This window comes from Phacochoerus africanus, chromosome 9 (genome assembly GCF_016906955.1).
Source record: "Phacochoerus africanus isolate WHEZ1 chromosome 9, ROS_Pafr_v1, whole genome shotgun sequence".
Taxonomy (NCBI): domain Eukaryota; kingdom Metazoa; phylum Chordata; class Mammalia; order Artiodactyla; family Suidae; genus Phacochoerus; species Phacochoerus africanus.
This window is the reverse complement of record NC_062552.1, coordinates 97644010-97670919: the sequence shown is the minus strand read 5'-3', so window position 1 is coordinate 97670919 and position 26910 is coordinate 97644010. Positions and strand designations below refer to the sequence as shown.

At 41.6% G+C, this 26910-nt stretch overlaps 1 protein-coding gene across 10 annotated transcripts in view; it reads right to left on the bottom strand.

Moving 5' to 3' along the window:
- Positions 1-26910, bottom strand: part of SIPA1L1 (signal induced proliferation associated 1 like 1) — a 380227-nt gene that overhangs the window by 98363 nt on the left and 254954 nt on the right. For all 10 annotated transcript variants that reach the window (XM_047795415.1, XM_047795405.1, XM_047795408.1 and 7 more), the window contains 3 exons: positions 24338-24468; positions 18698-18886; positions 6458-6632 (listed from right to left, as the gene is read on the bottom strand). In XM_047795415.1, the coding sequence (XP_047651371.1) occupies positions 6458-6632; positions 18698-18886; positions 24338-24468 (495 nt within the window). The remainder of the gene's footprint in view (positions 1-6457; positions 6633-18697; positions 18887-24337; positions 24469-26910) is intronic.

Below are 26910 nucleotides of genomic sequence, written 5' to 3'. Positions count from 1 at the left end.
ATGTCCCTTCCTATTTTTATGGAGCTATAAAAGTTAAAAAATACATTCAGGCATCTTATGGGTCATCTTGATAATCACGTAATTTGCCTCCAAATTACACTCCCAGAGAGTGACACATATCTACTAATAAGGCCAGCCCTCTAACACTAAGTCATAGAAGTAAAATTTCTAATATTCAAAGGAGATGATAAGAAGACCCTGAATAATTGAGGAATGATAAGAATATTCTTCTCAGCTACTTTGAAAAGGTATAGATAAGTGATAGTAGCCTACACTACGTATTTCTATTTGAAGATGGTATGAGTAGGTTAATAAGTTTGTAGAAGCAGTTTCAGATGCAGTCACTGTCATATTCATCCTTGACTTCCCTTGGCTCAACTCTTTTGCTTTACAGGAGACTAAAACTTGGATGATAAAGGTGGGTGTGAAGCAACTGAATCAGAAAAAGGAATTGAATTTTTATATAATCACTTCCTGGTCACGTTTGATACGTTTGAGTTTGGAAAAGCTAGATAAAGGAAAACAAGCCTAAGCAATTTGATTTTTGGAAAGTTCCTAGTTTCTAAATATTTAGGCATACAAGGAGAAAAGCAATGTCATAAACTAAATGCCTGAGACGAATAAAGGCAACAGAATGAAGAGACTTAAGCTCAGTTTAGGAATGTCCTCACCACTACAGAGCACACCAAATGCAGGACGAAATCACAGGTTGTGGGTCCGACTGTTAACTGTAGTTTGAAATATAAAAGTCAGCTGCCTGTTGGGGACCATCCATTTAAGACCCCAGATCACCTCTCTATGTAAGTTTGTCTCAGGGTCTGGGGATGCAAAACTCGAAGCCCAGAGGCACAGCTGGTGTTAAGTACGTGACCCCAGGACACTGGCCTGTGTTCCAGATGAGGCAAGCCTTTGCCCCTGTGGTAGGGTTTCACCTACTCGGCAGTGAAGCATTTGGGAAAAGTCAAGAATTCCACCTGCTCTGGCCCCTACTCTACTCACTCATATTTTTTCAATGCATCTCTAACCACGTTAGGAAATGGATTACTTAACTTCACAAGGAGAATCTGCAGGATCACCCTTTGCCATGACAGATGAATTCATACTGTGTCAATTCAAGGAAATGTGCAAGTGTGCATGTATATGTACCTGGAACTTCAGGCTTTCTTGAAATCACTAATATATGGCAAGAAAAGGACAAGTGATGGTGTGGGGTGGATACTTAGGTACCAGTCACTACTATTTTCCATCTACAGAGAATACTGTGCAGTTGAGGTAAAAAATGTAGTTAGAGCCTTTTACATATTTTAGTTTCTTTGTCAGGTGTATCTCAGTCATACTCAAAGGAAAAGCCTTACACTGTAACACAGGTCAAAGTTAAAGAGGGGAAAAAAAGAAATTCATATTTCATTCATCAGTCTCTAGAACTCCAAAGAGTTCTTTGCATGTGTAACACATTTAAATAATGCCAGTTTTATCCCTTTCTTTACCAAAGGTTAAATACTCGAAATAAAGAAGGATTTATTTTCTTTAAGAAAAGTCTTACATCTCTTCTAAGACCTTGAACCTCAATGGTCTTGACAATGTTGCTGAAAAACGGGGGAAGCAACAAGCATGCGTTAGTATTGCAGCAAATCAATGAACGCAAAGCTTTGAAGGAATGCTTTTCAAAGGGTTTCCAAGTCTCCTAAGTGCTGACTTGACAAATATGCCTCATTCAGGAAATAATTTGCCAAATAATAATCCACATGCATAGCTTAAAATGAGGGTGGTCTCCAGCTTTCAAATAACAAATTTGCTTGGTGGGAAACTTACTTTTGTATTTGCTCTACTGTGAGGGGATAGTCATTATCCGGAGGTCATGCCATCCAAATAAGGAAACAAAAAGGGGAGAAAAAAAATTCGCTCCTCCAAATTTCTTCACTGCAGAACTGGTCCAACCCCTGACACATCTACAGCGTGTTTGCTAGAGGTCCTTATTTCCGAGATGGGAAATTGGGATTTTTCCATCTGGGATAAGGAAGAAATGGTTCAACAGTTCCACCAATCCCTTCTTTCCTGAGCATCTCTCTCCTTTATCGAAGTCCTAAAATCTGAATATAATTATAATACATGACACTTGGAGCAGATTCATGATGCCATGAGTATTTTTAGCCCAAGGGCTTGAGAGAGGGGAAGACACAGCCACAGGGCAGAGCTCTGGGTTTCTGCATTTACGGTTTCTCTGAATACTTCATTAACTGTAACACTGGGATCTGTTCCACCTCTTTAACGCTTGCTAGCTGCCTAATCTTGGGCACGTGAGTTAACAGAAAGAAGCCAATTCTGTACAATGGGGATAACTGGTATCAGAATTTTTGGGGATTAAGTGAGATGACATATAAAAAGTATCTGGAACTTTCGCTTCCAGTCATCACAGTACTTGGTACAGGACTTGCTCTTCCACTATAAATAGAAAATATTGACAAAACAGAAAAATTGACAAAATATCTAAAACCACTTTTTCCCTTCAGACATTTTATAATACACAGCAATGAATAGTGATGCCAGAGAAAAAAGTACCAAAGAAGGTGGGCCCTTCGTTCATACTGATCCCACCCAACCTTCTATCTGGCATTACTTTCAAATAATGGCACAGAGATCTGAAGAGGGAGCCAAAATATACTGGAGGTCTGGAAGGCTGAGGTGGCTGACATTTGCTGGGCAGGACACCAAGGAGGCGGCAATGACACAGTGACGGTGGCTCAGAAATCTGCACAGGGGTTCCCTTGAGCCTAGGGCTGAATATTAAGCCTAGTGTGCGATTCCGAAAGCCAGGGAAAGAAAACCCAGTAGGGTAATGAATACCACGGAGACTCCTGTTTAATAACACTGTGTTGCATATCTGAAAGCTGTTAAAAGAGTAGATCTTAAAAGTAACTAGTAGATCTGTAACTAGGTATGATGATACCTAGACTTATTGTGGTGATCATTTTGGGATATATATAAACATTGAATCATTAGCTTGTACAACTAAAACTAATGTAATGCTATGTGTCCATTATATCTCAATGAAAAAAGAAAGAAAAACTATTGAGGAAATAACAACTACCAGAGAATTGTCAGCCAAACAATCCTCAGAGTTCACACAGGGCTGGAAGACACTCGGATTCTGACCAGCCATGGTAGAGATACCTCGCTGAACATGCTGGCATTCAGGTGCAAGAAAAGTCATGCCTCAGTAGCAGGGACGGTTAAATTAGCCAGAGAGTAAAGGCTACTCTAGCCATGCTTTCTAAAAGCTTCAGATTCACAAAGGTCAAGCTGTTCTGCAACTAGCATAATTGCCTACCCAAATAAAACAACACTCCTCAAAGAACACACCCAAATCCAGATACTTAACAAGGAAACATTCACAGTGTCCACTATCCAATCAAAAATAACCAAAGTGGTAAAATGTAATTCAAACACGGGAGAAAATGTGTTAAAAGGAGACCTCAAATGACAAGGATGGTGGAATTAGCACACAAAGACTTTCAAACAGCTACTATAAATAAGCTCAAGGCTTTAAAGATGACGTGAACCTAGTGAGAACATGCAAGATAGAAAAGAGAATCCGAATGCAACTTCTGGATGTGAAAATTACTATAATGGAAATAAAAATTTCACTAGATTGGATTAACAGTAGACTAATACATGATGGAAAAAAAAGGAAAAATAGAGAACTTGAAGACATACTAATAGTAATCATACAAACAGAAGCATAGAGGTTAAAAAAAGTTAAAAAATTAAATCACCCACAGCTAGTTAGTGACCAAATATATGTGTAATGGGAGATTCAGAAGGGAAGGGGTGCAGAAAAATAAAGAATGAGTTTGGTAAATAAATAATATTTTGATCTGGAGTTCCCGTTGTGGCGCAGTGGTTAACGAATCCGACTAGGAACCATGAGGTTGCAGGTTCGATCCCTGCCCTTGCTCAGTGGGTTAACGATCCGGCGTTGCCGTGAGCTGTGGTGTAGGTCGCAGACACGGCTCGGATCCCGCATTGCTGTGGCTCTGGCGTAGGCCGGTGGCTACAGCTTCGATTCGACCCCTAGCCTGGGAACCTCCATATGCCGCGGAAGCGGCCCAAAGAAATAGCAAAAAGACAAAAAAAAAAAAAAAATTTTGATCTGATGAAGACTCCAAATCCACAGAGTCAAAGGACAATTACACTGTCACACACAGAGGGAGTGATCCTTTAGGAACACATGCTCCGGGAAGTATTTTCTCTCTCTCTCTCTCTCTTTTTTTTGTTTTTGCTTTTTAGGGCAGCACCCGTGACATTTGGAGGTTCCCAGGCTAGGGGTCTAATTGGAGCTACACCACAGCCACAGCAACACAGGATCCGAGCTGAGTCTGCAACCTACACCACAGTTCACGGCAACGCTGGATCCTTAACCCACTGAGCAAGTCCAGGGATTGAACCCACAACCTCATGGTTCCTAGTCGAATTTGTCTCCGCTGTGCCCTGACGGGAACTCCGTAGTTTCTCTTTTTAAAGATTATGCTGAAAGAGTTTCTTTCTTTCCTTTTTGGCCACCCCCATGGCATGTAGAAGTTCCCAGGCCAGGTATGGGACCTGTGCCACAGCAGCTGAATCCTTAACCTGCTAGGCCATCAGGGAACTCCCTGAAAGGGCTTCTTAACACAACATAAAACGAGGTAAGATGTGGTGAGCTTATCTCACAGCACACAGAACAAAGTCTCATCTCCGGGTGTTGCTGGGTGTGCGGAGGCTGGTGATTCCTGATCCTGGGGTCTGTTATTGTTCAGTACCCATCTTAGTGATGAAGCACACGGTCCCTTCTAGCTTAGAGTAAAAGAGATAAATATGCACACTGTCTTCTTCAGGCTTAAGAATGGAAACACTTTCCTACTTTTCATTCACGTAAGGAGGCTTGACCCTCTGAAAGGACAGAAAAGGAACCTGTGGACCTTCCATCTCAGGGGCTATGCCTCCAAAGGTTACAAGGAGTTCAATGAAAGGCATTTTTCCTGGATGAATGCGGTACGCAACTGTAAAACGTGCCGTCAGAGGCAGGTTGCTGATCCAGGCTCATCCCTCTCTAGCCTTTGCAGATGTTGGGATAATGGGCCAAAATGTGCCAAGGGCTTATTTTGCCTCTTCCACTGCCTCACTGAATGCCACACCGCCTTATTAGGGCCTTGCTCTACAGTTCTCACATTGCCCTGCATCATCAAGAGGAAGCTGATTGTCATCCCCCAAGCTGACCATTCATTGATAGAATTAAGGTGCTTGTTACATTTTCTTCTTAGACCCTCTTAATAGCTCTTTGTGGTGAGTATAATTTATACGACACAACAAATCTGGACAATGTGAATGAACTGTACAAGGTAAATGTCAGAATACCTGGATAAAAAGAGTTTAAGGGCATATTGAGATTTAACATTTTATGCAGTCACAAGCAGAGTATGGAATGTTAAAATAATATTTAAGAGTCTAGGCTATTTATGGTTTTTAATAGGCTCTCTTGCATGTCGTTTCCAAGTTGGCAACAGCAAAACCATGGCAACAGGAAATTCTTCCCTGCAGTGGAGTTTATGAATGCTTTTCTGTTTTCATGACTCAACTCCTTATTTAATTTCCTGTATAGAAAATCAGAGCGATTACTACAGACTGCAATACAGATGTGCTAATCCAAAACCCTTCTCAAAAAAAAAAAAACACAACAGGTCACAGGTGTCTATGGATGGATTTTGAGATAAAATTTAAAATTACCCCCCCACAGACACACAGCAGAAGGCGACACATTCTAGATACTTGAAAACCTAAATATTTTACTAACAACCTGAGGAATGGGGATGGACAAACATGTACATTCATCAACTGTCACTAAACAGACGGCTGGGTTACTGTGCTTTTAATCAACACATTTTAGGAGCCAAACTAATACCAAAGCTAAGAGGTTTATTTGGTTAGAGATTAGACAATGAACAACGATAACAAAATGAAAAACCTCTAGATATTAAAATAACAAACATGATTAACTAAACCATATGATGGCTGAATGCACAAATATGACAAGGATTATGAAATGCGTTAGTGAAAGTCAAAAATTCTAGGGCTTGTGACCAGATGGTTATAAACTGCTGGAGTTTTTAATCACTGTAACATTCGGCTAAATATAGTGACATTTATGCAACACTATCCAGGAGCAATTCTGCATGATCTGCATCCACAGCTTTCTACCGTCCGTACTTTTGATGATACAATTTCTTTATAGTCCAATTCTAGCTACTTTGATTATGGCCTTCGATTGTTGTAGAGCCATATCCTCCCTGCCTGGCTTCCTCTTCTCCATCACCAGCAGTTTTCTGCAGCAAGTGGCAATGTTGTTTTACGGGCAGCTTAGCAGGGGAACATCAACACAGCAGGAGGAAAATAAGCCTAGTAGGAGGGTATAAGTAATTCTTACTTTTGGTGTCAAGCTGCGCACGATACTTCTCAAATCCTTTGAGCCGAACTCGTTCGCCCAACAGCTGAAGGAATTCCTCAAAGGCTGGCCCGGCTGATTCATTGTTGTACATCTCTTCTTCCGTGCTCTGGCCAGCTTTGCAGTACATGATGCCTACTTTCTGCTGATAGTTCAGCTGTGAAGGCAGGCAATACAGTGCATATAAGTAGATGCAGCTCCACTCTGCCCGCTTAAATTCTAAGTCCTGCAGGGCACACACCCATCAAGTAGCTAAAATCTCTCTTCTCTTGAAATCCTTCTGCTTTCCTTCTTCCCCTCTTAAAAAGAGAGGGTTGGAGTTCCTGCCATGGCTCAGCGGTTAACGAACCCAACTAGTATCCACGAGGACAAGGGTTCGATCCCTTACCTTCCTCAGTGGGTTAAGGATCTGGCACTGCCGTGAGCTGCAGGTGTAGGTCGCAGACACCGCTTGGATCCCGTGTTGCTGTGGCTGTGGCGCAGGCCTGCAGCTACAGCTCCGACTGGACCCCTAGCCTGGGAACCTTCATATGCTGCAGGTGTGGCCCCCAAAAAACAAGGAAAAAAATAAAAATAAAAGGAGCCTTACAAATTTAAAAGTAAGGGTCGACTCGACAAAAGATACTTTAAATTGTTTTGCCCATTAAACTCCTTATAAAATTCTCTGGGGGTAAAACTGGAAAAGACATCTCTCAATGCCATTTTCCCAATATATCAAATCATAAATTTTGGTATATCTTTGTTACAGCACTAGCATCATCAACATTGTACTCCTCAAATTTTTTTAAAAGATGGGTATCTGGCTAGAAACTTTAAAAGGGGCCTCGTGATGGCACATCAGCTAGTTTTCCTCTGATACAGTTAAAACAAAGCATTTAAGAAATTTAACTATAACATTAATCAAAACATTCATTCACTGTTGAAAAGTCTAGTCATTCCATAAATAAAATTTAGTATTCATCATTTAACGAGAAATGAGTTTTCGGTGTTAAAATCTGGACTCGGAGTTCTACAGTGGAATCAGGGCAAGCCCTACCACCTAGGTTTGTTTCTGGAGTACCACACTGCAACTGTGCATCAGTACACTGTTGTCACATAAAAGGAAGGGGGGAAGAGAAGAGGCAAAATTTGAATAGCTAATACCCATTATCTGCCAATCACTGGGTTTAGTGTTTAACTTACCTTAGCTTTTACCCTCAAGAAAGCCTGAAAAGCAAACATTACCTCTGTGTGACAGATAAGCAAAGAGAAGTCTGGGAAGTGGAAGAGCCAGTACCTGGCCCAGTAAGGAGACACAAGACCACAAACTGCTGGCCCTGTGATTCGGCTCTCTTAAATATTACCAGGACTCAACCCGGCTCGTTTTGCTCTATTTCTGTCCCTGCATCATACATCCACAGCCCTTGATTCGCAATTCTACAGTTGAAAGGTAAAAACCAAATTTAAGCAAACACCTTTGGCAGCAAAACCTGATATGAGCTGACATTAATGCTTTTTAATTTATTCCTCCTTCTGTGAATATTCGTGTTTTTCCTATGGAAATATGAATGTGGGGTGCTGCCTCAGATGCCACTAGGAATATTACTATATGGTGCATGCATTTGATTACCCTTCTAAATCTGGACATTTCTAAATTCTGAAACATTTAGTTCCTATTGTTTTACACAAGAGACTGTGAACCTGAACAGCTCTTTTCAACTTTCTGAACCAAATGGTTCAGAACAGTGGTAACACAGCAAAAGTCATTGGGGAACTCCTGCTTGCCCCTCCCCCCCCCCCCCCCCCCCCCCCCCCCGGCCCTGCCCTACATGTTACTAGCTGACAAGGAAGGCTCAGCAGCTTTTATGTGACCCACAGACACGACAGCTCCCTAGGATTTCTGCAATGGTGTAGAACTGACTTTAACTTACTCTGACCACTCCAGTGAGTGGAAGGCAAAGTTCCAAGTCTGAAACTTAAAAATAACTAGATTTACAGATGTTGCAATCTTTTAAAAATAGTATATGATCCTGAATTACTGCTACTTCATTTTAGTTACTAACAGAAACACATTTAGGATTTAGTTCACTTTTTTGTATACCACACGCAGTAAAAACAAAAACAAACAAAAAAACAAAGAGTAAAACCTACCACATACCACTGGCAGCTGGCCTCCTTCAAAGGTCTGAATGTGCCTAATGCTTAGAGGGGACTCTCACAAGTGGAGATTTCATTTTGGCTTTAGAAGTAAGCCAAGTACTCTATTAGGTCCTAACAAATAAAAAAGCAGTGCTAGGCTCTACTTCGATTACAAAAGAAGTCCTTAATACAGCCAGATTTTTACTCTCTGCCTGTACAGAGAACTATCAAAGAAGGGATACAATCCGGAGAAAGGAAGGGGTTTGGAGTTACCTGCTGTTTGGCTTTGTGCCTCTCAGATTAGCCTTCTCATGCAACAAGGTAAAACAAAAGTCACCCTGTTCAATGGAAAGCATCACTGTGACAATGGGTTTATAGTTGGCTTTTTAAATTTCTTAGATTAAGGCCTAAGATTTCACTGGGCAACATTCAAAAGAATTCGCTTCTATTTTAAAAAAGAGTTCACTTTGGAGTGAAGATAAGGAATCTTCTCCACACCACTGGAGAAGCAGAATGCAAAGACAATGAGATAGTGTGCTGCCGCCTTCTTTTGACGGGTTTCTTATATTCCAGTGAACTCCACCTGCAGAAGGGAGAACAGGTTGCTGTTTGCTGGTGGTGAAGGCAAGGCTCCTTTAAGAGGATTAGGGAACTTGTTAGCATGTCCCATTTCCTCTGGTTTGAAACTCTGCCAAATGTCAATGCTCTATCCTCAAAGGTGACACTATGACTTGTATCCTTGTTTTCTGCTGCAATGAAATCAAGGTAGGGGGCATCCTCTGAACTCAAAAGCTCCTAGAATCCTTAGTTAGCAACATGTTCCCTGCCCAGAGTATGAGAAGTTGTTAAGGAGAAATTATATAAATGTACTAAGACACTCTGCAAGAGAAAGAACAAATATAAATGGAATTAGAGCTATGGTTTGGGGTTTTTTAAAATTGCTATCAGGTTACATAAAACAGTATTTTTGTTTTTTGTTTTTTTGGAGATACACACAAACACATCTATATGGGTTTGTGTATATGAATATATAATACTTTCATGTAACGTAGTATTATGATGATGCCAGAAGCCATCGTGGAAACAGGAAGGGTTTATCTACAGTTTAGGATTTTGCTTTTGGAAGATCATGGTCATGCTATACAATCCCATGCTTACACATCAACTCTTCATAAGAACACGGATGGAAGTGTGGGTTTTTTTTTTTTTTTTCTTCGGCTCTTTAGGGCCTCACCGGAGGCACATGGACATTCCCAGGCTAGAGGCTGAACTGGAGCTGCAGCTGCTGGCCTATGCCACAGCCACGCAGGATCTGAGCTGCGTCTGTGACCTACACCACAGCTCAAGGCAACACTGGATCCCCAACCCACCGGAAAGACCAGGAATCTAACACACACCCTCATGCATGCTAGTCGGGTTTGTTACCGCTGAGCCACAACAGAAACTCCCCGATGGAAATGTATGGACACTCAAAGAAAGAGGAACTACGATCAGATTTACGCAGCCCTGAGTTCCTGGAAAGCTGGATGATAAAGTCAGAGCCCTCCACGAGCAGAAAGCGGTTCGAAAAACCAAGTTCTCAGAGACCTCTTAAGACGTTCTGCGTTTCCCTCTTCGTCCCCCTCGTCACAGCCAAAGGCTGTTGGGGGCGGCACCCGCCATGAGAACCCAGGTCTTCCGTTCTTATGAAACCATTCACACTGTCTGCTGTAATCCAGGGATTTAGAAACTGTCACCACGAGGTATTTCACTGTCCCGCAGTTCTCAAAAGTGTGGGCCATGCACCCTTGAGGGGTGCTTGAGCTCTGTTCTGGGATAGAGGTTTCTCGAAATACTTGGATTCTTTCAGTTCTTGCTTTTAAACTCTGACAGCTCTTAGCAGAAGCGTGTTTAATTTGAGGATAATTTTGCCCTATTCGTGAGGCGAAGTCACTCTGAGCCTTTACCCGATGCCATGTGACCTCAGGTTTTCCAGTCCGCCTGGTGGGAGCAGAAGCTGTTCTCGGGCAGGCAGAGGTTTAAGGATTTGCCCTCCTCAAACTTAGGGTGGTTCTTAGCCTTGCCTCAAATAGTTTCCTCAAACACATGTACTTATCGGTCCTGGAAACCCTTTACCTCCCTGGACCCACTTCTCAGTCTCCACTCAGGGAGACCCCTGGGCTTCAACTGGCAGGGGGGCCTCTACCGGCACCACAGCCTGGAAACCCTCTTTGGGCAGAAAGTTGGTGTGATCTTACTGTTCATTTACTTTCTACCTCCCAGAGATCACTGTCCTTTGTTGCCTGATGCTTATAAAACCCACTGTCTCATTGCTCTGCCTAGTTTTTTTTTTTTTGCTTTTGCTTTTTAGAGCCGCAGCCTGTGCAGCATAGGGAAGCTCCCAGTCTAGGGATTGAACTGGAGCTACAGCTGCTGGCCTGCGTCACAGCCACAGCAATGCCACATCCAAGCCTCGTCTGTGATCTACACTGCAGCTCACAGCAACACTGGATCATTAACCTGCTGGGTGAGGGCCAGGGACTGAACCCGCGTCCTCACGGATACTAGTTGGGTTCATTTCTGCTGAGCCACAAAGGGAACTCCTATTTTTTTTTTTTTTTAATCAAGTTGAGGAAGTTCCTCTCTATTCCAGTTTTCATCGTGAGTGGCCATCTCATTCCTCAGCCCAAAGTCATCCACCCCTTTCTTTTTACCTTCTGATTCATGTTTGCTTTATAACACAGCAGACCAGGTGGGTTTTTTTTTTTTAAGCTGTACTTAGCTGGAAGAATAGGGAAAAATACATCTACTTTATACTTCCAGGAGCAAAAGTCCAAATTTAATTTTAAAAGAACATTCTGTGCAGGGTTCCTGGTTATTCTCAGTGGGGGGGCTGGTTCGAGACAAACTACCCTGCCATGACTGCACACGAAGACCTTGGTTACTTCTTCAAATCGTCGTGAGTCACACTGATAGCATTTACTTTGGCTTGTTCTTCATAAACAGGGCAACTCTTTCAACTACTTCCTAAAGATGTATCACCATGCTATCCTCCAAAACGAATGACAAGAGTCCGGAAAAATTCAGTGTTGGGAGAAAAAAACGTGCTAGTTAGAAAATGTATCCTTATTGGAAATTACTAACAAAAATCAAACTGCGTTATGGATACTGGGTAGGAAAATTACTTTAAAAATCTGACAGAGCTGCTGTCAGAATTATAGACACGTGCACAGACATATTCTATTTTTATCTTTGGCATAATGTAAAGGGAATACACACACACGGATTTTATCTAATAATATATTGTGCACAAGTTCTCACAAATCTAGAAAGCTTCATATTGGGTACTAAATGGATGATTCATGTACTTGTATTGATTTGATATTAAGATGAATTTCAATTACATAGGAAAAGGCTCTTCACTGCAACATTGTAGCAGGAAAAGACTGGAATCTATCTAAATATCCCTTAATGGAGAAACTGATGAAGTGAACTATGGTACAGCAACACCACAGAATATTATGCAGCAGTAAAAACAAAGGGAAAGCTTTCCATGTGCTGGCATAGAAAGATGTCTAAAATATATTACTAAGTGAAAAAGCACATGTCAACAGCATGCTGTATTTTGTATTAGAAAAAGGAAAATAAGAGTATATATGCCTATTTGGTAAATGTGTAGAAAGAAACACAGAAACAGAGGAAACCAGTAAAAGTCAAAATAACTGCAGGGAAGAAGAGAGGTGAGAGAAAGGAACAAGGTTCAAATAGGATCCCTCAATGGACATACTGTGATTTTTGGGGACCATAAGATATTGGCTAGGGAAGTTCTGTGGGAAGGAAACTACTTAAGCCTTTTATTTTAAAGCTGAATTTAAAGCACAACCCACAATTTAAGATCAGGAAGACTGAACTATCTGCGATCAGTTCCTCTGTCTTTCTGGACTGGGAACCAAAGAACCCCCATGCAGGTTTGGCTACAGGGAGCCCCATCACTACAAACTGCAGGCCTACCACAGGCAAATGTCTTCCGAACGCTGCTGCTGTCATTTTAATCATAAATCTCATCACCGGAAAGGACTCCATCCAGTCGCCCTCCCCAGCCTGAGCCAGGCAGAAGAGCATGGAGGAGCCAGTGCAGAGTCATCACTACTTGTGAACAGACAAGACCAGCTGCCCAACGCCACTGCCTTCCTTCCCTGACCTGATGACGACTCTGTGTATGTCTTCCTGATAATATACCTCTAGAATCAAGCTGGTGGCCATCTGAACTTTAAACATGTGCTGGCTGTTATCATAATCTAGAAGAAGATGGAAATTTCAGGAATGGTAATTGTTCTGCCAAAGCTTTGTTCATAGAAAAAGGGTTTGAGGAGTTCCTGCTGTGGCTCAATGGATTAAGAACCTGACATAGTGTCTGTGAGGATGTGGACTGGATCCCTGGCCTCGCTCAGAGGGTTAAGAATATGGTGTGGCTGCAAGCTGTGGCATGTCACAGATACGGCATGGATCTGGTGTTGTTATGTCTGTGGTGTAGGCCAGCAGCTGCAGCTCTGATTCTACCCCTAGGCCAGGAACTTCCAAATGCCAAAGGTGTGGCTGTAACAAGAAAAAATAAATTTTAAAAAAGAAAATGGGTTTGGGAAAGTGTTTTCCTTATGGTTTATTCTTTAAATCTAGCTGCCTGAATCAAAGAGAAAAGTGACTGTTCAAACTCATTTATAAAATAATAAATGCACCAGGGCAACAAATAGGCTAAGTCAGCAGAGATTCTCATCCATGCCCTTATTGAAAGGAACAGCACTATTCATTAGCAAATAAACTGTTTCTTTCCTTCATCTATACTTGAGGAAATACACTGCAAACCTAATTAAATATGATTACCTTTCCTCCTTAACTTCAATAACTTAAAGGATAACATTTTAAAGAATAGAGAATCCAATAAATACTTTCATTTCTCTGTATTTTTAATAAGTATCTAGAAAAACAGTGGAGATACTCACTTAGGTAAAATCACTACTGTGTACATGAAACTTGACATTTCCTAATGAAACTCAGGACTTTCAATTTTCTCTACTGCAAACTGGCAGTGATACTTTATTTTTATGCTCTATTCCAATCTTATTTGGGTTGAACATGTTATACTTAATATTGGGCACTGAAGCCTGCAGCAATAAAACATGAAGCCATCTTTCCAGTTTCTTCTGCCACTCAAGGGGAACGGAGGGGAGGCTGGGGTGCACAGTGTACTGGGTAAGAATGTGGACTCTGAACTATGTCTAGTCATTTATGATGGAGCAGGATAATGTGCGAAAATACAATGTGTACATGTATGTGTAACTGGGTCACCATGCTGTAGAGTAGAAAAAAAATTATATTGGGGAAGTAACTATTAAAAAATAATTTTAAAATAATAATAAAAAATACACACACACAAAAAGAATGTGAAGTCCAGAGTCTGAATGCCTAGATTCAAGACCAAGACCTACCTCCACCAGATCCTAATTGTGATCTGGGGGGTCCTTCAGCCTCTGTGTGCCTCCGGGCTCTTGTCGGCAAAACAAGAACAATAACACCACCTACACCAAAGGATTCTAGGGACTAAATAAAATAATTCATGTAAATTGCTTCACACAGTTCACAGCTTAGTCACTGCTCAATTAAAAAAATATCTTTTTACGACTGATTTCCACTCCTGTTCAGTGGACTTGCTTGCTGTCCCACAGCCACATTCTGTGCTTCTGTCCGGCTGTGTCTGTTCTCATTGTTGAGTCTAGACCACTGTACTGCTTATTCGCTGGCCTGATGAAAGGTCCATTCCATCCTGATCTATCTAACCAATGAGGACTAGGCTCCACTGACTTGTCTGCTTGCGGTTCTCTTAAATACTCATTAGATTAAATCTACCTTTCATTACAGCAAGTTAGGTTAGGTTGTCTCCTTCATAGGGGAGGACCGTGTCTTACTAGCCTATTTCTTCTCTACGATAATTAACAATCTGCAAAGAGTGGTTACTCAATAAGCATTTATTGGATTTGAAACTATATAATACATTATACTATCAATAATACCAGCTTTTAATGCTTATAAAGATTAAATGAGATAATGCATGTAAAGGGTCACAAGTGAATAAGTATTTTATCATTATCAACCACAGCTAATATTTCTTCCATGTCCACCACATGCCTGGCATTTCACTAAGTGCTTTATGTGAGTGAACTGCCTGAACCAGGGCCTGGTATAATGACCTTTCGTTTCCCTGAGGTTAAGATTTTTTAAAAAAATGACTGATGAAGAACCATGGTTCTGACATGGCAAATTTAAAAGTAACTGAGTTAAGTCATATTATTAGAAAGTTGGCTGGAAGAGATAATGAAATTCCTGATATTTCACAGTGTAGGTTTGAGGATCAAAATAATTTGAGATATGCAAAAAGATGTGAAACCTTGCAAAGCTTAAAAACAAAAGGTAGTATCTACCCAAATGCGTATCCAGTGTTCAGGACTCCTAAGGGAAAATGGCACCAACAGCTTCTGAAAGTCTCAGTCCTCTTAACCATACAATAGGTCGAGAAACTGGAACCTAGTGCCCAGAGAAGCCATGAGCATTAAATCAGATAGTAAAGAGCTCAGAACAGTCTAATAAGTAAACATATATATTCATCTAATGTGCTTTCCTTATAAGAGATGCTCTCCATTATCTAATAGGATAATTAGACCTATTAGGATCTAAGAGGAAGGTCTAGGACCATGATGGATAAACCAAATCCCGAGTTGATCCAAATCTGCTAAATCACAAACTGTTCTAATTTTTTTTTTTTTTTTGGTCTTTTTAAGGCCACACTCATGGCACATGGAGGTTCCCAGGCTAGGGGTCCAATCAAGAGCTGTAGCCACTGGCCTACACCACAGACACAGCAACGCAGGATCCGAGCCACGTCTGCGACCTATATCACAGCTCATGTCAACGCCGGATCCTTAACCCACTGAGCAAGGCTGGGGATTAAACATGTGTCCTCATGGATACTAGTTGGGTTTGTTAACCACTGAGCCACAAAGGAGACTCCCTCTAAATTCTTAATAATGTGAAATCATTGGCAGGTTATTTCTTATTGCCCTTTAGATGATAATGGAATGGACATCCATCAGTAGTGAAAGTCCAGGAAGGTATCAGGAAGGTGAATGCAAAAGCTTGGAGAAGGCACAAAGCAGGATTAGGCTCCACTGACTTGTCTGCTTGCGGTTCTCCTTCCTTCCTAAAACATAAGGAATTTAAGTGCCTACTCCAGTGCCCACATAAATAGCAGAGTCTAGCCAAATGAAAATCGAATTTTCGTGAAATGCAATCTTTTGTATTACAGATATAACTTACGTTTGTTCTTCTGTTCATTTCAGATTTAAAAAATTGTAAAATGGAAAGAAAAAAAAAAAAGGCACCAAAGATCTGAAAGGCAAAAGGCTCCAAAATACCAAGCAAATAACATTTTCTTTTTCCAAGCATAATTATGTCAGCTCTTTAAAGTATAAAAGCTTTTAAAGGAATTCTTTAAATAAAATTTAAAGGGCAATGTAGAAGCTCCTTTTTCTATGAATACTGAGAGTCCAGTTTCTCAGTATTCATACCATCTCTTCAAATATAAGGATGTACAAAGCATGAAATTTTAAAAAATGATGACATAGATGGAAACTAAAAATGCTTTGCAATGACTCAAATGTGTAATCTACTGCACTCACAAGCACTTCTTTTTCAAAACACGTATTTGTAAAGGCACTAAAATCATTAGTTTCTCAAAAGGACTCTAAGGCATTAATAAAATTTCCTTACCAAAAGATGACTCTCCAGACTAAACACCTAAGTATGTGCATTATCTGTTTTTTATCAGATATAAAGGAAAACAGAGGCCAAGTGGAGGTGTACCTTAGTTCAGATACAGAGCTGCTCACACAAAATAGCAGGTTTTAAACTTCTAGATTCTCCTGCCTAGTAAAATTCCCAAAATAAAATTGGGGAGACTCACCTAGATGACCAAATTTTTAATTTAGCTGAGAAAGCATTAAAGAAAACAGCACATTATTATCATCAATAATTTATGAAGGAAAGGATATTTTAATATCCCCCAAGAATAAGAAGCCTATCATTTCAGAAGAATAGGACGGGCAGTTATGTGAATTAAATAAATGTACCTTTAAGTTAAACTCATTATGTACTCTTATCTTTCCCATGTTTGTGGGACCATAAAGTATTTAGCACAGAGCAGCCTCATTTGTGGTCGTCCAACATTTTATAATCACTAAGAGGGGGTGCAAGATGTGCCAGAGATCCCATAATAATTTGGTACCCCCTTTCAAATTTAATATGGGTAAAACAAAGGGAAAAAAGAAATAAATGTCTTCTTTACACAAAATCATTTATCGACTTTAGAACGTTCAGTATATGATTATATTGTCAATGTCTAAATGTTGCTATTCTCTTTGAAAAGCATAGTAAATAACTAAAAGGACTGAATCTGCAAAGCTGATCATCATTTTTCTACTCTTCCTTTGTGAGAATAAATGCTCAAAATATTTACTGGAAAACAGTACCCAAAATAGTTAAGTTTATGTATCACCAGTCTCTAGAAGCATTCAAAATACTCAAACTGACATTACAAAGATAATATTCACAGTCTACTTGAAATATACATATGGAGTAGACACTAGCTGTGCTCTATGATAAGGGAAAGGAATGGACAAAGAGAGCAATGACTAGAAAAGTAACCTTCAACTACTGGTTTCTAACATATTCTCATTGAGGAATTAAAAGAATAAATAGAACTTGAAGCTGATTTTGTGAACTCCCATTCATTTTAATAAAATTGGAATTTTTGCTTAATTAAGAAAATACCATCGAAATTTGCTCATAAAACAGCATTCAACAACTGGACCAATTTTACTTTTGGAAGAATTTTTTTTTTTAATGCAAAAATAAAGCTACTAACACTCACTGCCAGGATGCAATTTGGCTGAAACGTTCAGAGAAAGAGTTAAAATAAGAGTACATAAATACAATATCTAACAAAACCAGCCCATATGCTCAAATGATGCCAGGCAGAAGGTGGATACACACTCTCTGGTGAGTAGATTTTCCAGAAGATAATTTTGCATTCTCTACGCTTCTGCTGCCTCTCCATGGATTATCCTATCACTCATCTGCCGCTTGACCAATGGCTCTCACATTCAAGGTACGGGAAGTATGGAGGTGAGAAAATCTCGAGCATTTTCATTCTGTTATAAATTAAGACCTCTATTTTTAAAATTTTGAATTTTGTATTTAGAAATCTTAGCTAACACACATCTTTGGTGGTACCAATAGACTAAACATTAAAGCTTTTAAGAACAGTGTAGGATAGGGGCTCCCAGAACAGGCTTTGAACTTATTGACTGTGTGAACTTGGACTTAACTTCTCTGTGTCTCTGATTCCTTGTCCCTAAAATGAGGATAATAATGGTACCATTATCCTGGGGCTGGACATTAGTTGGGATAACATATTAAGGTGCTTAAAACAGAGCCTGGTGAATATGTTCCTTAGTATTAGCTACTATTACTGTTGTTATTGCTACTACTTATTCCTAGGGTACTCGAAAAATCCATGGCATTTATGGAAGATTACCCAAAGAGCTGAACATTGTTTTAGCACCATATCAGTCGATTCTGACATACAGAACTTAATCAGATAAGAAATGTTCAGGAGTTCCCAGCATGGCCCAGTAGAAACGAATCAGACTGGGAACCATGAGGTTTCAGGTTTGATCCCTGGCCTCGCTCAGTGGGTTAAGGATCCAGCATTGCTGTGAGTGTGGTGGAAGTCGGCGGCTGCAGCTCCGATTGGACCCCTACCCTGGGAACTTCCATATGCCGTGGGTGCGGCCCTAAAAAGACAAAAAAAAAAAAAAAAGAAAGAAAAGAAAAGAAATTTTCAGAGTTCAAAGCGTTAAGAAAAAAAGACAATGAGTAATTACAAAGCGAAGATTCTTCCCAATAAATGGTATCAGTTTTTCCTGTTCAAAAAGAATGATTCAGGTCCGTATGCTGGTAGCCCAGAGGGAAACCTGAGCGGCAAGAATGTTGTCCCCTGGAAGCCACACTCACCCCCTGTTCATCCAGTTTCATGAGTTGCTCAGTGACTTTGGGAGTGTTGAAGGCCAGCCGCAGGCACTGGACGTTGAGCTCGGGAATCACGTGCTCCAGCACTTCCTTCAGGGGCAGCCCCCGGGCGGTCGAGTGCTTTGCCGTTGAGGGAACAGCATCCTCTAGCACCGAACCTCTCAGGGTCATGAGCTGAAAGAGACACGGGCTCCAGTGAGATGAGCAAATACATCAAAAGTACGGAAAGCCTAGGCTGAGGTCCCTTCTAGGGAGCGGGGAAGGATGTCGGACGGGTGAAGCCAGTAAGGGAAAAAGATGAAAACAGTGACATAAGATATTTTCTATACGAATAACGAGGTCCAAACTCACAGGAAGACCCAGGCACGTCCAAGGGAACTCATAATCAAGCGTTCCGAGGGCATTTCCTTAAATGCCAACCAGAGTACGTATTCCCTTAAAGAGCTAGTAAGTAAGACTGACGTCTCCATGTGGCTATAAAATGCCACTCACACACGACACACACTAGCCAGGAAATGAAGAAGGAAATATCCAGGGAATATCTGAAGACTTAATGCTTAGAATTTAGATGTTATTCCTTTTTGAACTCTAAAAGGTAAGGGTGGGGGAAGATAAAGTTTAAATTTCATATGTACTGCTGACAAGCTTAAACTATTCCTATTCCCAAACACTCCTCTACCAGGACAATGACCATTGTTAGCACCGCAGTGGTACTCTCAATAGCATTTAAAATTACTTTTGATTGTCCTTATTTCCTGAGATCTATTATTATGGGATATAACATAAGCCAAAAAAAGTCCTTCAGTAATGATGATTTGTTGAAGCAAAGTTAAGCAGACATGAAGCCTAAAGGAGTCTTAATTTTCAGAAATTTTCACGTGGCAAAGTCGTTAGTATAATTTAGGTCCCATATGGTGACCCAAAGAAGAACCTATTAGGTTGAACAAATTCCCCTGAAGCATGTAGGTTATAAGGCACTGTACGACCACAGGAGGAATTGTGGAGGGCTGAGGAGTTCCGTTGTGGTGCAGCAGAAACGAATCCGACTAGGAACCATGAGGTTGCACATCAATCCCTGGCCTTGCTCAGTGGGTTAAGGATCTGCTGTTGCCGTGAGCTGCTGTGTAGGTTGCAGACTCGGCTCGGATCCCGCATTACTGTAGCTATGGTATAGGCTGGTGGCTACAGCTCTGAGTTGACCCCTTGTCTGGGAACTTCCACATGCCACGGGTGCAGCCCTGAAAAAAAGCAAAAAAAAAAAAATTTTGTGGAGGGCTGAGGGGGTGATGTGCAAGAGAAGTAAGACGTGGACGATTAGGCAAGATATATTTACTAAGAGAAGTTAACTAGGTCAGGATCTACAAGAGTCCAAAGGTAGAAAATGGATTGCCATGGCTCAGGGTCTAAGGAAAGGCTCTGTGGAGGTGGCACCAAAAAGGGACCTTGAAATCTAGGAAAAACTGTACAAAAAGAGAATGCCGAAGAGCAAAGGCATGGAGATGAGAGCGTGGGGTGTGAGCGAGCAAGAGTGACAGCTGTCGCTCAGCTGGACCTCAGAGAGCCCAAAGGGGTCCTGGGGCAAATGCCCTGAGGTGAGCAACCCGAAGGGCGTGGGCCTCGCCGGCTCCAATCAGCCCCCTCTCAGGACTTCTCTGCATGGGGACAACGACCGTACGGCAGCTCAGCTGGCCAACGAGATGAACTGCACGAGGACAAAACTGCAGGCAGAGAATGTAATTAAAAGGAAGCTAGTCTTCAAGTTAATGAGCAAAGAGGGCAAGACAGAGGACTAGCAGGGATCACAGAAACCAAAGGAAGAATCACAGGTGAAGTAAAATCTGTAACACATGCCAACTGATGGAGAAAAGAGATGGGGGGTAGGAAAAGCCAAGGTTACCAACCTCTGACTCTCAATACAAGAAAAGCTGCTTGGGGTATATTGCAGTCTATTCACGGTTTGGGAGCTATTCTTTCTTTCTTTCTCTTTTAAGTCCACACCTATGGCATACGGGAGTTCCCAGGCCAGGGGCTGAACTGGAGCTGCAGCTGCTGGCCTATGTCACAGCCACAGAAATGCCAGATCCAAGCCACCTCTTCAACCCACCCCGCAGCTTATGGCAACGCCCAATCCTTAAGCCCCTGAGTGAAGTCAGGGAGCGAACATGCATACTCATGGACACTATGTCAGGTTCTTAATGCACTGAGCCACAATGGGAACTCTGGGAGCTTTTCTTTCATTTACAGTTTGTTTTCAAATAACATATGTACAAGATGCTATGCTGTACAGTAGGAAAAAAAATTGAACTGGGGAAATAACAATAAAAAAAAGGTATCATTTATTTACCTGTGACTTAATACCTGATTTGACAGAAACATTTTTTTTTTTTTTTTTTTTTAACTCATGGAATGGGTTGAATACCCTTGTGTTTCTCCTTCTAGAGATAACTTGTGTCAGGGGATGGGGAGCTACAGAAGGCTGGAGAAGCGGAGACCAGGAGTGCGTTAACCATTGCTAACCCTGCACCACAGAAAGACAGCAGCCCACCTCAAGACGCAAGCAAATGAGAAAAAGAATGACTCGCATTTTTACACCCGAATCACTGGTATTACTGATGCTTTTGTAAATGACTGCCAGAAACAATAAGAGAATCCTCATAGCCTCTATGTACCTATGCTTAAAGGCACTCACACGCCATAGCCTTTATTCATAAACTCATGTTTCCAAATATACAAAGGTTCCATTTTTGTTCGGTTGTGCAATGATTATTTCTATTGAAATGTGAGAGATCTGTCTGTATTTCTGTTATCTTGATGTCATTTACTGAAGCATTTACTGAGTGTCATTGTGGTGACTATGTTTTCCTTCTTCTCAGTGGATTCATTAATGGGAGGAATTAGTAGCATGAGAAGTCCCTAAGGAGGCACAAGAATTATGTCTTACTTTTTTATATACTCAGTGAACTGCCTTCAGTGGAAAAGAGTAAATTGCCCATCCTCCAAAGTGCAGGAGCTCTGGACCAGGACCAACATCTAGAGGTCTTCCTCCCTCCCTCCCTCCTCTAGCCCCCACCTCCTTTTCTCCCTCCCTTCGTTTTTTGCTTTTTAGGGCCGAACCTGCGGCACAGGGAGGTTCCCAGGCTAGGGGTCGAATCAGAGTTGCAGCTGCCGATCCACACCATAGCCACAGCAAAGCGGGATCCGAGCCACATCTGTGACTCACAACACAGCTCATGGCAATGCAGGATCCCCAACCCACCAAGTGAGGTCAGGGATCGAAGCCGCATCCTCATGGATACTAGTTGGGTTTGTTACCTCGGAGCCACAGCAGGAACTCCGTTATTTCTATCCTAGGACTTTCATTAGTTTACCTCTATGAAAAGTCTCATAAAGATGTTACAATTAAACCACATGTAAGGATTATTTCTATCGGAAAGAAAAAAAATCACACAAAGGCTAGTGGCAATGAATTAAATAAACATTAGATGGAGGAAGGAAGGAATGGGGGCTACCGTTTTAGGTATTAGGCATGTAGTCATGAAAAACTCAAGAGTCCTCATCTTCCCTGAGCTTATACTCTAGTAGGAGTGACACAAAATGAACAAAATAGGTAAGTACAACATGTGAAACACTGGCAAGTGTTCACGAAAAAAAATAAAGCCTGGAAATGGATGTAAAACGGGGTTTGAGGGAGTAGAAATTTTAGATCCAGCGGCCAAGGTAGGGCCCTGTGACTTAAGAGTAAAGGGCAGAAGGAAAAGAGAGCTGTGGGCATAAGGATGCTTGGGCAAGCGGACTGACTACAGAGGAATAGGAATTATCCGAGCCCTGAGGCAGAGGTGTCCTGAGGCTGCCCAGAGGGGAGGAGACCGGTGTGGTTGGAAAAGACTTATAAACAGGGGGGAGCTACTGGAGACGAGGTCAAGGGTGGAAGCAGATGTGCGCAGTGTCCTAGGCTATCAAGGGGAAAGGCTTTTACTTGGAAGATGGGAAACCATGAGAGGATTTTGAATTGAGGAATGACAGGCTCTGAACGGCACTTCTAAAGGACCCCTGCTGGGCTGAGAGAATTCCAGGCTTTAAGGACAGAAGCAGGAAGAATGATTCTTGGAGAAAGATGATGGTGGCCTGGCCCAAGCAGAGGCCGTGGGATGGGAGATGTGGTTGAATTCTGGACACATTTTGAAGACAAAGTCAACCAGTTCTGCAGGTTGGGGGGCAGGAGGGAGAAGGAGAGAGGGGTCAGGCATGACCTCGAGGTCTCTGGCCCAGACGACGGTCGCAACAGAACTGTCATCAGCTAAAAGTTAATTTGAACATGGAAACAAGTGGTAATGGTGTTTGCAACCATGAAAAACATTTGACTTGGGGTGTTTCAATCAAAGGGTAAGGACATGGCTCCCAGAGACGGCTGAATGGGCTGGCAGGGCAAGGACTGAACTGTGAATCGGAGAATCGGGGAGCGAGGCGGGTAGAGCAGCTCCGGCCAAGGGAGCAAGAGAAGAGGGAACAGAGGTGGAAAAGGCCGGCATGGCTCCCCCACCACCGCGGAGGGGCCTGTTCATTTGGGACAGGCATTAAACCTGGAGAGAGAGGCTGTGACCAGACGTCACAAGAAGGGACAATCCTGGACGCCAGAGGACACATTAGATATTAGAGCTGTGCCTTTAAAAATCCTATTTTTAATTTCCCCGGAGTGCAAGCTGAGGAACAATTACTAAGAGAAGCCAACCCCTGCAACCTGCCTTGTATTCAATGGGGGAAATGATGCCAAATGCCCTATTTAAACTAGTTTCAAAACCATTATTTTCTAGATATCTCAAGGGGGTATTAGGCATTAACGCAAAACAACAACCCTAAAGTGATTTGGCTCAGAGAGGCAATAAATTGATAGCTGGCACAACTATACATTATGTTTAGAAAGAAAACAAAGGAAAAAACCCCTCGTCGTCCCAAACTTGTTCATGAGTTTTTAAAAAAATGCTTTGTTGGCTATTTTCTTTTATTTTTCATTTTCTGCTTTCGACCTGAATTTCATTTGAAAATAAATATTCATATATGATGTGTACTTAGATTCCCAAAGAGCTCCAAGCACCTGTTTTACCTACAATTCGACAGCCTCTGGTCAAACAGATGGCATTTCAGGCCTCAGAGAACAGGTCCAAGATAGCAACATGAACATGCAGGAAGAAGAGAGTCCATTTCCTTTCTCTTGGGCCAAGAAATGTCCTAAGCCACAGTCTGGAAAAGTGAGTTAAGTCTTGGTGACCCTCTCTGGCTCTTCAAGCTGGCTCGGTGCCTTCCGGCTGCCAGAGCAGGATGTACAATATCCAATTCGGGATTCTGAGGACTCTAATTTCCTAGGGTCAGACCTAATGGGCATATCTTTCTGTGGATCAAAACTCCCTATTCATTTATTGTGTCTGTCCAGAGCTAGACGGGAAGAAAAGGTCCAGCTCTAGCCAGTATGTCCGTGGCCATCACCACCGGAGTGAATGAAAAGGGTCTTTTGTTTATTCTGAAGACATTTGTAACCATGTGCTATTAAATTTAATTGCTTTGCTACTGATACCCTCCTTTTTTTTCTCACTTAAATTAAGCCTCAAGTCTTTCCCATTTGCCACTTACCTCACTCGTTCTAAAAATTATCCGGTAGTTGTACGGAGATCCATTTTCTTTTGTTTCTTCTGGTTTTTCCCTTCGAATGCTCACAGCCACTGGACCAAGATTCTCATCAGCCCCAAAATAGTTCCAGTGTTCTTAGGTAAAATAAAATAAGACAAAACAAAATTAGAACATTTACAGATGCTTAAAAATGTGATATGCTGCTTGCTATGTAGATCCCTCAGAAATTACTTTATACCAGTAAAATGTAAACACATTCAACAAACAATATCCTTCAATGAGTTATAAAAATACTCAGCTATGTGAGTTTAAGTTTCAGAGAAAGTAAGGCAACAGAGGCGGCCCACTAATTTTTTTTTTCTACTCGTGCAACTTACTAAAGATGCTATTAATAGTCCCTACTTACCACTACTAAAAAAAAAAGGAATTTTTTAAAAAGGAAATTTGTGCTTTCTCCCTATATCCTGCCATTTTAAATAGGCTACACTGTATGAGGACTTCTTAGTTTTTGTAAAATCAGCAACAACCCCCTAAACCCTAAACCTAGTGAGAACAGAGTTTGAGGGGACAGGGATTTCCCCCAGATTAAAAAAGATTTCCTGGAGCTCCCTGGTGGTTCAGCCGGTTAGGGATCTGGTGCTATCACTGCTGTGGCTCTGGTAACTGCTGTGGCATGTGTTCAATCCCTGGCCCAGGAACTTTGGCATGCCATGCCTCCCCCCCCAAAAAAGTATATATATATATATATATATATATATATATATCTCCCTGGACCGGAGACAAGAAAGAGGTCTGTAAGTTACACAGCAGCACTCTGCTCCCACACTGCCTGAGTAAGACAGAGTCTGAGCTCAGAGAAAGAGCTTCAAAGTGCCCAGCCTCACCAGAGGTAGCCACGTGGTAAGTACAAGGCATCCTGCAGAGCCACTGAAACTGTGAGGGCTGGGTAACGGGCTTCTCTGCAGTAACCAGTGTGGCCAGGTGACTGACGACAATTCAGGGGCCTCTCCTCAAGGTCTGGCACTGCTCCAGACCCCCAACCTCAGCATAACCTTGGGGATTAGAGGAAAGTGCCCAAACAATTGGTGCTGAATTTACCTTCCTCCTGACAGGAAGGAAGGTCAGGATCAAAATTAAGTTAATTTACAGAAAATTTAAAAGTGGTATTTATTCTATACCTAAGTATGTACTTAAAAAAAATTAAAATCTTTGGAGTTCCTGTCATGGCTCAGTGGTTAACGAATCTGACTAGGAACCATGAGGTTGTGGGTTTGATCCCTGGCCTTGCTCAGTGGGTTAAGGATCCAGCCTTGCCATGAGCTGTGGTGTAGATCGCGGATGCGGCTCGGATCCCACGTTGCTGTGGCTCTGGTGTAGGTGGGCGGCTACAGCTCCGATTCAACCCCTAGCCTGGGAACCTCCATATGCCATGGGTACGGCCCTAGAAAAAACAGAAAGACAAAAAAAAAAAAATTAAATAAAAAAAATTAAAATCTTTGATACACATAAGATATGTTCACAGATGAGAAAGCCAATAAACCAAATAGATGAAAAGCTAAAGGAGATAACTTATTTTTTAAACCTCCAAAACACTTACTTCACATTGTTCTTTTTCATTTACATGTGACATGGTTAAACGACAGCATTGTGACATGGTAGATTATTCTCAAACAAAGCGCATAACTTACTTGAAAATCATATTATTCCCATATAAAATATATAAGCATTTGAAAAACCCATGAGTATAATATGAAATAACAGCAAAATGTCTAACTATGTAGTTTTAAAATGTAGGTAACACATATGAAAATGCTTTGCAAATAAATACTAAACAATTATGAAAGATATAATCATAAATACCACGGGCTCTCTAAGAATATTATCATAACCCATGGAAATTCAAAGGAAGAAAAACACAATGGGAACACCAGCAACAAACATCTCATAAATGGACAACTGAGAAATAATCCAATAAATGCCACAAAATTCATGTACACTCATTTTCACCCTCAAGGCACAGCACGTGAGAATCACACCCAGAGGTGACTTACTCTTACTTTGCACATAATTTTAATAAGCGTGGCTGTCTGGTCTTCCAGCCCACAGCTTGATTTCAGAAGTGTGATAATTCCAGAGGCTGATAAAGTCCAGAGTTAGGGCTGATAGAGGCTTGCATGCAGACAGCAATGTGACAGAACAATTGGCAAAGTGGATAAAAAAGTGGACGAGAACTCAAAAAGAAACGACCAGGGAGAAAACAGAAAGGGCAGAGAGAGACAAAGTGGATAAAAAAGTGGACAAGAACTCAAAAAGAAACAAGACAGCAGTCTGGGGCCATTTACTGAAAGAGCAAAGAGCTTAACTGACACCTTTCTGTTACTTCAAGGAATATTTTCATCCCACGACAGAGAATAGCAGTGACGTGTCAAACACGAGCATCACACCCACTACATCCTGTTCCTTGTGCTTCCTGCACACTACTGAAACTCGACTCTCCAGAACTCCTCAAACACCTCCCCGCAAACCTCAGGAAGGGCAGGGGAGACTGCTGTTCTCTGCTGGTGGAGGACGTCACA